General features: G+C 37.8%; 1 protein-coding gene across 2 annotated transcripts in view; it reads left to right on the top strand.

Moving 5' to 3' along the window:
• The window catches only part of PRDM5 (PR/SET domain 5), a 225,757-nt gene that overhangs the window by 195,469 nt on the left and 18,178 nt on the right, over positions 1-12,110 (top strand). Inside the window, exon 14 of one of the 2 annotated variants that reach the window (XM_033215138.1) lies at positions 11,733-11,837. In XM_033215138.1, the coding sequence (XP_033071029.1) occupies positions 11,733-11,837 (105 nt within the window). Of the gene's footprint in view, positions 1-11,732; positions 11,838-12,110 lie in introns of those variants that run through there. The other variant, XM_033215139.1, reaches the window with a different exon arrangement.

The raw sequence follows: 12,110 nt of genomic DNA, 5'->3' as shown, positions 1-12,110 counted from the left end.
CTCTCTTTGGCCACAAGCAAGCCGAGCTGTGTCCTGGCTCCCCTCTCCCTCTGCAAAGACAGACAGCTCTGATTCTCTCTCTCTCTCTTTCTCTGGGCACCCACGTGCCCACCATGTCAAGCCATGTTGAGCTGAGCCTGCACAGTGTCAACAGGGCAATTATATCTTTTACAGAAAATAGTGGCTTAGAGCCAAGTGATGGCCTTCCCATGTTATGACTACATGGCTGTGATAACAAGTGGAGTTCTACGCCTGCACTGTAGACTCACTGAGTCACTGGATGTTTACCTCGACTTATCCTTTACCAAAGCACAGCCATTACCTTACAATAACCTTGGTCATGTTTTTAAACAAATGTTTCTTCATTGTAAAGTGAGAATAACCATAGCAAATTTGCAGCATTGCTTAACAGCTAAAGGGGAAAACAGTCTCTAAATTTCTTAGCACTTTGCCAGCCAGCGGAAAGTAGGCAGTTTGTGAACATAGGCAGCAGTGCAGGGCTGGTAGAGTATAATAGTAGTAGTAGAAAGAGTAGGAGTTGTTACTGATGCTGTTTTTGTCATTGTTATTATCATTACAATGCTTATGGTAGAGGATGGTGAACTAGATCAGAAGTTCTCACTTCTGGTTGCACATTAGAGGCACCTTGGGAGCTTTTAAAAAGCTAGTGCCTGGCCCTGCCCAAACTAGTTAAATCAGGCTGTCTGAGGGTGGGCCCTACGCATCAATGTTTTTAAAAAGATCCCTAGATGGTTTAAATGTGCAGGCAGGGTTGAAGTCCACTGGACTAGAAATTAGGAGAACATTAGGGAAAAGTTTAGTTTATCAGTTTTGTCTCACGATTCCAAGTGGACTAGTTTGAGTTACCCCTGCAGCCCCAGAAAAACAAGGCTTTTGAGCTAGTTTGGATGCTTCTTTGTGTGCTTTATGCCAGATAAGCTCTTTTATCACCTTTATGCGAGTGACAGGACTTTCTGGCTGCCCAGCCATTTCATTTACACGCACTATTCTGTGGGCCTCAGAGTGGATTAATCAAAAGGGACCAGGTGCCTCCTTGTTTCTATTTAAAGACTGTATGCAACACTTTAATATAAAAATTATATCCTATTTACTGTGCTTGTTTTTAGTGTTCTATGTGTTGCTTGTGCAATTCATTTTCCTAATTTATGGAAGTGTGTTTTTCATTAGCTACAATGCAAAACCAATTATGGATGTGTTATGTAGAAACCTGCTTTAAATATTCTCCTAGCTTCCTAAGAGTTATAATTTTTAGGTGCATTGTTTACTAGGCCATGGGTATGTTTTGTCATATGTTGAAAGATCACACTGGCTATAAAAATAAGACGGTGAATAAAAAGCCACAAAAGCTATAAACATCTGTAAAAGAAGTTTTCTAAGCAAGGCTGCTTGTTAGAGGGAAGCTCAATGCATTTTGATTGTATGCAGCTGGTGGCACATGCACTTTCAGAAAGGGGCCCATTAAGAGGAACTGTTAGATATATGGCATGCTGTACTGTGGGCTGTAGCTCTGTTCCCTCAGCTGTGTGTAATAGAAACCCATGGGATCACACTTGCAAACCCTCCTCTAAATTTCACCCGCAATTGTGTTGCGAATTTGGTATATAGAAGCAGGTAGTCATCTTTTCGTCTCAAAGCCCATCATACTAAGGGAAGATTACTAATCTTACCTGACTCCTAGGAAAGTGGAGGACTCTGAAAAATCACAGCATGGGTTTTTCAGCCTCGGCCATGTTGAGGAGCACCCATCAGTCTGACGTCTGATCAGTGGTCAGGGCCACCGCAGGTGCCTATCTGTAGCTCTCTTTTATTCTTGGAGGATCTGTTGTGGGAATTGCCATATGAAGTACAGATATAGGCCCAGTTATACACATACCCTGTCATACAAGAGTACAAGAAGGCCCTTACTGCAGACCCGTGTGAACAGCCTGGCTATGCTGGGGTTGGGGAGAGACGGGCCAGGTTTTGGGAATGTGCCGCTCACCAGTCCGTTTTTGTGGCTCCAGGTTTTGGGAATCTGCCGCTCACCAGTCCGTTTTTGTGGCTCACAGCGAGGCCAGTCCCTGGAGCACTGGGTTGTCTCGAAGCAAGCGTGCAAGACACAGTTTCTGACTTCTGAGGTGGCTGAATGTTTACACGATCCATCTTCCTGATACCAAAATAGTTTCCTTAGATAGAGAAAGACAAGACTCCTGATGCAGAAGGATAATGGCGACATTTTTAAGTTCTAGAATAGCATGAAAGCAGCTTTAAAAAAAACAAATTTAACTTTTTAGAAGAGAAATGTGAAATTTACAGAAGCAGAGAATAGGATAATGAATCCCCAAGTATCTGCAGTCAAGTTCAACAAGTATTAATTCTTTTTCCATTTATAACCTCCTCACTACCCTAGCCATAAAACTTGAATTTTTATATGTAATATTAAAATTATATCTAATTCAAGGTGTAAGTGTAATTATGATGGTAGGCATCTTTATATAAGGTCTATTGTATAGTTTGTTCATCTAGATTATGATAAAATTGAATTATGGACATCCTAAGATCAAAGATACTTGCATTCTAGACCAGTGCTATTCAAAAGTGTGGCTCGCAGACCAGTGGCAGCCCACAAACTCTTTATTTCTGGTCTATGATAACTAAAGAAACCATGAGGAAGTGTTTAGAACTCTTGTAGCATTTTGGCATTGCTGTGACATTGAAGTATATGATAATTTTTCTAGTAATTCATTTTAAGTATATTTTATAAAATTATCACCCTGCAATAGACTGGGAAAAAGTCTTTCATTACAGATGGTTTGAGAAGCACTGTCTATAGTGTTTCTGTGGTTTGCCCCCCAGGGGACATTTGGCAATGTAGGGAGATATTTTGGGTTGTCACGACTGGGTGGAGGATGGAGTGGGGAAGGGTGTACTACTGACATCTAGTGGGTGCACAGGACAGTCCTCACACCAAAAAATTATCTGGCCTTTTTGCTGAGATCCAGAAACCTTGCTCTGGACCACAGTGGAGAGTTTAAGTGCTCTGTGCCTTGTCTAAGGAAAGGTTGGCAAATAGTTTCTTGCCAGAGTACAGGCTAGAAGGTCAACAACTGACTGACTGTGATCACAGACAGCCTCACAGTTGAAGCTCCATATCCCACAGTGGAAATTAGTGAGACATTTTGCAGAAGAGAAACTTTGAGGGTTAAGTGAACCTGCCCCACATCTTTTAAAAATATAACACAAGCCTTTTTTGTTTATAAGTCGTCAGTTTCATCTATGCTACAGTTTGTAATGTGTCTGACAGATCAGCCACTACCATAGCAACTGAGAAAATAGGAAACTAGAAATTTATAAAATTTAGTTTATCTAGAAATTTCATATTTAAGAAATTGACACCAAATTTGTGCCTCATGGGTTTTTTTTAAATGAAACACTATTTTGCTTTCAGCTGAACCTTTGTTTTAAACATTTTTGGTAAGGCAAACTTCCCTAAAATCAATGATATAAAATTAAAGGCATTAAAATGTTCTACTTTTGCAGAAAGGTCTAAGTGTAAATTGATGATGTGGTGTTCTCAGGGTCTCTCCTTAGTGAGAGTCCCTTATGAATTTTTTAGATTTTGTTTTAAATTTAGAAATAGGAAATAATTATCTGGTGAAATATGTCATTTTGTGAGTTTTAATAGAGTAAACATTAATGGCTATAAAATAATCTAATCTACAAAAAGTAGCCAAACAAAATTAATTTGGAACAAAACGTATGCATACCCTTTAAGTCCTAAAATATCTTTTTGTGTGTGTGAGAGAGAGACAAAGACTGTCTTTCACATCTGATTCCTCTTTGGTAAACATCTCTAAATTTTACTTGAAATCCAGGTTGGTCACATGGCCATTGTTTAATTAAGTGTGTACACTGTGGCTTTATTACAGCTTTGATCGAGACAGATAGAGAAAAGGTGTATCCATAGTGTATTCACAGAAGATACAACAACCACAGGGGAGCTAGTGTCCATAGTGTATTCACAGAAGATACAACAACCACAGGGGAGCTAGTGTTTCACTCGGAAGTTGAACCTTCTCCTAAGCAAACCCGTGATTATATATGTTCAGAAGACCACAAGCTCTGACAGTCCTCACCATGCTCACTAGTCTTCCTGTTTTCTTTCATTGCTTACAAGTTTCCCTTTCTCAATTTCAGTAGGGTCAGGCTAGAGAAAGAGAACATATTAAACATCAGTCTATGATTTTGTGACACCTTTACCTTGGCCTTTGACTATAAGAGAAAGAGCTCATTGGTTTTATTTTCCATTTTATTTGATTGTGGTCTAATGTAAACCATAGAGAGCAACCACAGGATATCTTTGGATTATGTACCTACTGTGTGTGGATCAACTACCCTTGATCCATCCTGGGATGGATCCATCCAGGGATCTGAGGTTGACCCATCCTTCTCTTTGGTAGCCTGTGTGATGGGGTCATACCTCTAACCTTTTGGTCAGGAATTCTTAGCTCAACTAAAAGAAAGCTTCTAATCAATTTCTATTTCTAAGGACTTCACGTTCACAGTCCTCCAAAGTTTATCTAAAATTTAACTTTGTTTCTGTGGAACCCTCTCAAATGATGTTGAGATTTATTAATTCATCTTATCAGAAAAAGTAACATTTGAAGATACTGTTCTTTTATATAGGTGGGTATTAACTACACAAAATACGACTTTTTATTAGCTAGATTACAAGGTGCAGGGCATAGAGCTGTGTAAATCCTACCTTTTGAATGAATTCCGCCAAGTATTGTTTGATTAAAGCTAGACTGATGAGACTCCTGATTAATTCTGCCTCTAATAGATTACAGTTTAACAGACAAATAGATTGCCTCCATTTAGTAATGATTCCCAAGTTATGATGACAAAGGACAAGCTATTTGTCAGTTAAACTGTGTAATCATCCAGAAACAGAATTAATCAAGAACCTAATCATTCTTTCTCTACTTAAATTCAGCTAATGAGTTAAAGTGTATAATTTATACTATATATTCTACTCAGGAAGGCTCTAGAGGCAATGAAGTTTTTTTTTTCCACAATTTTCAGAGAAAAGAGCAGGAGTAGAAATCAATGCCTCTCCAAGTTTATCCCCTGTACCACTGAGCTCGTTCTTTCTAACTGTGTTGACCATGTTCAGATTGGTATTTCTTTGGCATGGCTTATTAGGGGTGATGAAAAGAAATTAGTAAGGGGAGGGGTATGTGAGGGTTTGCTCTCTGAGAAAGAAAATGCATTTATTTTCTCCTATTTTTGTTTATTTGGTTCTCTTAACTTTAGAGATGTGTGACCTAAGACCTCTTGGCTCTGCCTCTAGTATAAGAGCCATTTACTGGAGCAGAAATTCTCTAACACTTGCTTTGAAGACATTCACTATACATTGGAATCCTTTTCCATGGTAGGCGTTAGAAGTTCCTTCAAGGAGCACTGTAGACAGTCTGACTAGTATCTGCCATGAATTATATATCGTCTTGTGATATCTTCAGGAATAGTGCAGGCTCTGTGTAGGATCTGAGATGAAGAAGACAGGCATTTAAAGGGCAAACACAGCTGCCTGTTAATATACTTAGTTATGACAGAGAGCGTTTCTTGCCAGACTGACATAGAAATATGATCTTGGTACCTTCATGAGCTTCTCTTAGGGCAAAACCCCAAGGACTCCCTGACTTTAAATGGTTCTAGGTAGAGAAAAGGGAGTCCAGGCAGATTGAAAACTACTTAATCAAATGGATTCCTCTTCAAACTTCTTTAATTGGAAGAACCTTCCAATTTTATCCTTTACTTTTTTTTATCCATTTTGTCCTTTACTTTTCTGCCAGCATGCATGTATAAATACATGGTGGTTGTACTTGTAGTATATTGTGAAGGAGAAAATAAGGAAAGGTAATATAATTTCAATGACATTTGTAAGTGAAGCATATTAAATTAATCAGCAATAGCATATATAAAACGTGAAAAATATCAGTATGTGAGTGGATAACGTGTGTGTGTGTAAGTGTGTAAGACATTATTTATTCAGCTAAGCCAATGATTAATACATGTTTGCATTTTTAAACCTCTTGTGATAACTACAAAGCCCTCCTCCCTCACCAGAATCTCAGTATACTAGCAGAGAACCAGTCTCTTAAGCATCTGTATGAGCAATGTCTAGGATACTCACCTAGACAGTGTCTCCTGAGAGGAAATTTGGGAAGGAGTAAAAGGGTTATTCTTAATCTCTGGTGCCCAGGCCTTGATTTTCATTTCCTTTTCTTCCCTGATACCTCTTCTTGCTCTTAGGATGGCATTTTGGCAGTTAGTTCTGTCTTAGGATGTTCTCTGCAAAACCCTCACCTGTCATTGACAGCTACTATGGTGCTGTGCCCCTCATGTCTTCACAACTTCTGGTCTTACAGATAAAGTGTAGGGATTAAGCTTTTTTTTCTTCTCATGTACTTCGTAATAATGTCTTTGTATTTTTTAAAATAAAAGTTTAAGTAGAAAAGCCTTAGTAAGAAATCCCAGCAACTTCAAACAAATTCTGATCCAAGTACTTAAAACTACCTTTTCATTTTCAAGTTTTTGAAAAATGGTGGAATATTTGAAAAAAATATTTGAAGTTGCCAAAAGTATTGCGATATGTGAAAATAGATTATGTTTATTCAGACTAGAGGGGAAAGCACATTATATTTTTTGGACTGCAAAGAAAATTCAACGTTTTTCCTGATGACTGTGAAGACTCATTAAACATTTTTTTTTACATCTTTAAAATTATACACATAGTTACTTTCATTTCTGGCAACATGGTAGACACTCCATATCCTGGAAAAAAGGCCCTGTAAGGAGTACTTATTAATGCTGGATAAAGCAAAGCATCTGAACTTGTAAAAAAGTAATGGTAACCCTCAGGATTCAACAAGCAAAAATGGAGCTGAAAATGAGTGATAAGTTCAAGTTGAGGATGCAGCACCTGCAGGGTGTTTGCCAGTATTGGTGATCTCAAGACTTGGTTTTTCATGGTGTCAGGGAAAATGAGACAAACTGTATGTTCAGATTATACGGCAAGATGGAATCCCATACCACTATTATTCTTGGACTCTAGAAATTCTATGCTCAAAATAAAATTGGAGACTAGACATAATCTTCCTTTAGTAAGGGGGTTGGTGCTTGAGACATTTAACTGTTTTGGAGTAATTGCTGGCTAGGGAAAGCTTTCTTCTTGGAGTTTATAACCGCAATCCTTCCCTCAAGTGTGGAGTTCAGACTTACAATATCTGCCTCACCAGAAAACCCTAAGGCAATAAATCAACTTAAAACAGTCTTTGATTGATAGCATCCCAGAGTGCCTGGCAGGAGCAAACACAAATGCTGTCTGGAGGGACTTACCCTCAACCTAGGGGTCACAGGATTTTAACAGATAAAGACCACCAAACGTGTGCTCATGATTTCAAATCCCAGACACCCAAGGAAACAAAAGCCACGAGCAGGAGACAGGAGAAACCACAAAAAGCAGAACTAGACTTCCAAACATCTTAAGATAATGCTTTATCAGATAAAGTAAATTATATAAATGTCTAGAATATTTTCAAATAGGCATAAACAACATGAGTTGCTTATGAGAAAAATGAGATTGTATCAAAAATTAAATGGAGTTGGGAAATGAGCAAATAAAACTTCTAAAAGTTAAAAATTTAATAACAGAAATTAAAAGCCCTAGGGTCCCATTAAACAGCAGGCTGAAAAGAGAATTGATCAACTGATTTTTAAAATCAATTGACTTTAAGAAATTAGAGTACAACACAAAGAGATGGAAATGGTAAAGAGATATTAAGAAATATAAAGAGTAAAGTGAGCCTATGATATATCTCACTGGATTTTTAGACTTTCATTCAACAACAAGTGAGAAAAGTAGTCATTTTCAGTCCAAAACAATTTGCCATCAACAGATCCTTGGAAAATCAAATAAAAAAGCCTGAAAAGTAAAGAAATTGTTAAACATGTATAGAGCTAAATCACACTGATTGTATAAAGTAATGATGATTTCATATTAGGCACTGCAATGGACTGAATATTTGCATTCTCCCCAAATTCATTTGTGAAATCCTAACCATCAGTATGATGGTATTAGAGAGTGGGACCTTTGGGAGCTGATGGGGTCATGATGGTATAGCTGTCATGAATGGGATTAGTGCCCTTATAAGGAGCTGAAGAGACCAGAGTACTTTCCTTCCACCATGTGAGGACAGGGAATTTGCAACCCGGAAGAGGGCCCTCACATGAACCTGACTACAGTGACACCCTGACCTTAGACCTCCAGCCTCCAGAATGGTGAGAAATAAATGCCTGTTGTTTATAGCAACCCAGTCTATGGTATTTTGTTATGGCAGCTCAAAGTGACTAAGACAAGCATTAAAAATCAAGACATAAATAAAATACTGCTACATACTAACTTGTAAGAGGATCATTCTACGGTACCTGTATTATTCAGTAGGAGAGAAAACATATGGATAAACTTTAGTTTTAAATATACAAAGTAAAATATTTTAAGGATAACCATTAAAAGGATAGAAATAGAGATAATAACTTTTAAAGTAGTACCAGGGAAAGGATCAATCTAAAATATGTAATAAAATATATGGGAAAAACTTGTAAAACAAATAGGATAATAGTAGTGCACAAAATAAATATTAGAAATATATTCAAGTATATCAGTAATCACAAATTTGTAAAGAGGCAAAACTTGCCATCTTAGATAGAAATAATCTTTGGATCACAAAAAAGTTTGGGTGAAAAAAATCTAGTCATATGCTGTTTATAAAAGTTACTCCCCATACATAAGGATATAGGCTGTTTGAAAGCAAAAAGATGGGTATAGCAGGCAAATACTAATTTTAAAAAGCTTTTATAGCTATATTGCAGTCACATTAATTTCAAGGTAATGAAGAATTATTACAGATAGAGAAGGTCATGTCAAAATGATAAAAGGTTCTAATTTCCAATAATATAATAGTTTAAAATTTATGTATACTTACATATGTAATAAAAGTCTCAAAACATCTAAAACAAAGTGATAGAATCACAAGGATACACTGAATATTGGAGTATAAAATGGTTTATTAACTTGGTTTATTAACTTTGCAGAGCTATTTGTTCATTCGTAGAAAAGTTGAAGAGTCAGTCCCACTTCTAGGTACACATCCCTTAGAGAGTTGCTTTCACCTATATTCAAGTGTACAAGATTTTTCAGGGCAACATTATTTATAAGAGTGTACAACTGGGAATAACATAGCTGTCCATCATTGGAGAATGTATATAAATAACTTGCGGTATACATGTGTTTAATGTAATATGGCACAACATTGAAAATTAGTAAATATGAGCTACATGTGTTCACAAAAATGAAAGTGAGGCTTAGAAACCTGTGAGGATAATGTTGAACAATGATAAAGTATATCTCAACACGCACAAAAAGTGAATACAGTATGATAGTATTTACATACTTTCAAATGGCAAAATAATACTCTATCTTAAGGTTCCATCCATACATAGGTAGTAACAATATAGAGAAAGGCAAGGGAATGGTACTTAACATATCTGAGGGAGCTGTCATCCCTGAGGAGATGGGACAGTGCTGCAGGTGGTGGGGGAGGAGGCAATTGAGAGCAGCACCTGTACTGAGAAGGTTAGATTTCTTAGGCTAGTTGGTGGGCACATGTATGTCTGTCTGGTTATTTACATACTGTTTTTTATGGGTCTGCAAAAAACGTTATAGATTTTTGATACTAGGGAGAAAATATAAATACAACTTGTTAACAAGAAACATGCATACACTACCTCAATTCAAAAATGTTTTTGTTTTCTTTTTGAGAGGGAGTTTTGCTCTTGTCACCCAGACTGGAGTGCAATGGAGCAATCTTGGCTCACTGCAACCTCCACCTCCTGGTTTCAAGTAATTCTCCTGCCTCAGCCTCCGGAGTACTTGGGATTACAGGTGCCCGCCACAACACCCAGCTAATTTTTGTATTTTTAGTAGAGATGAGATTTCACCATGTTGGCCAGACTGGTCTCAAACTGCTGACCTCAGATAATTAATCTGCCTCGGCCTCCCAAAGTGCTAGAATTACAGGCATGAGCCACCATGCCCAGCCCAAGAACATTTATAGCAATATTTTTGAAGATATATTTGATAAAAAAAAAAACTCACTGCAAGTTTACCTAAATCTGAACGAAACTTTTTAATGATGCACTAAGTAGTAACTTGCAAACTGTTGGAATGGAATAATATTAATTAATTTATTTCACAATTAATCCAGACTAAAAAGATGGTGATATGACTAAGTTCCTGGTATCAAAGATGGCTAAGGAATTATAAATTATTTTTTCTCTTCATTTTGAGATACTTCTTTGCCTTAAGTTTTCTTTATTGTTTTTATAATAAAAATGCCTCATTTAAGAAATGTAATTTAGATTTTATAAAAGAATATCCTCCTGGAAAAATATGAGGTAATAGAAATGAAAATACATAAATCAGCCAGGCGCGGTGGCTCAAATCTGTAATCTCAGCACTTTGGGAGGCCAAAGCAGGTGGATCATTTGAGGTCAGGAATTGAGACCAGCCTGGTCAACATGGTGAAACGCCATCTCTACTAAAAATACAACAAAAACAACAAAAATAGCTGAATATGGTGGTAGGCGCCTGTAGTCCCAGCTACTCACGAGGCTGAGGCAAGAGAATCGCTTGAACCAGGGAGGCAGAGGTTGCAGTGAGCCAAGATCATGCCACTGCACTCCAACCTGGGTGACAGAGGGAGACTCCGTCTCAACAACAAAAAGAAAACACATAAATCATAGTTGATTTATTTTTGAACTTATCTCCCAAAATCTGTAGAAAATTTAATTCTAAAGTTTTTATTTCTAGGAATTCCTCTTAGACAGTAAACAATTTGTACCCTCTAGATCAAGGATTCTCAAACTTTCTTCATTCATGATGCCCTGAGTATCTCCATAGATTTTTAGGGTACCCGTAGATCAAAAGAAACAACCTAGAAGTGTAAGCAGTTACATCACAGCAACCATCCAGTGTCCACCATTGCAAAGACAGGACATCATTGGAAGAAATGTAGCACAGTCCAGTGTTGAAACTGAACTGCCTTGAGCTAGTCATTTTCAGTGTCCAACAGATGTAGATTTTTCCTGTTTCCCCTGAAAATGTAAAATTGCTCATACTACCTATATTAGTTTGTTCTCACACCACTATGAAGGAATAATGAGACTGGATAATTTATACAGGAAAGAGGTTTAATTGACACTACAGTTCTGCATGGCTGGGGAGGGCTCAGGAAACTTACAGTCATGGTGGAAGCTCACTCATCCCTCTTCACATGGCGGCAGGAGGAGAGAAGCATGGAGCAAAGTGGGAAAAGCCCCTTATAAAACCATCAGATCTTGTGGGAATTCACTCACTATCATGAGAACAGCATGGGGGTAACCACCCCCATGATTCAATTACCTCCCATCAGGTCTTTCCCATGACATATGGAGATTATGGGAACTACAATTCAAGATGAAATTTGGGTGGGGACACAGCCAAACCATATCAGCATATCTGTGAATTTGCTGCAGTATCCCGTAGATCCTGTAACAGTCACTTGAATATGGAGGGCTCTGCATTCATTCATTCACTGGCAATTTTGGTGGTCTCTTTTTGTTGACTGCAGGAGAAGCCGTACAAGTGCTCAGAGTGCAGCAAGGCCTTCAGCCAGAAGCGAGGCCTGGATGAGCACAAGAGGACGCACACTGGAGAAAAGCCTTTTCAGTGTGATGTGAGTTTGGAATTTTTTTTCCCCATAGTGTCTTCCAATAACAGGAAATAGGAGTGTGTGTGTATGTGTGTGTGGGTGTGGGTGTGTGTGTTGCATTGCTGGTATGTGCCTATGCCTGTTAATGTCTTGTGCTATTTATAGCTTTTTCCTGCATAATATATGTAGCTGCATTGTAATCATTTTATTCATCTGGTTTGTTGGCAGCAAATAAGTTCTGATTTTCTTTTAGACATGCTTGTACCCTGTTTTAATACCGTTGTGTTGTTCTTCCAA

Source organism: Trachypithecus francoisi, unplaced genomic scaffold, assembly GCF_009764315.1.
Source record: "Trachypithecus francoisi isolate TF-2019V2 unplaced genomic scaffold, Tfra_2.0 Lachesis_group1, whole genome shotgun sequence".
NCBI lineage: Eukaryota > Metazoa > Chordata > Mammalia > Primates > Cercopithecidae > Trachypithecus > Trachypithecus francoisi.
The sequence above is the reverse complement of the archived record's forward strand: the minus strand, read 5'-3'. Positions and strand labels throughout refer to the sequence as shown.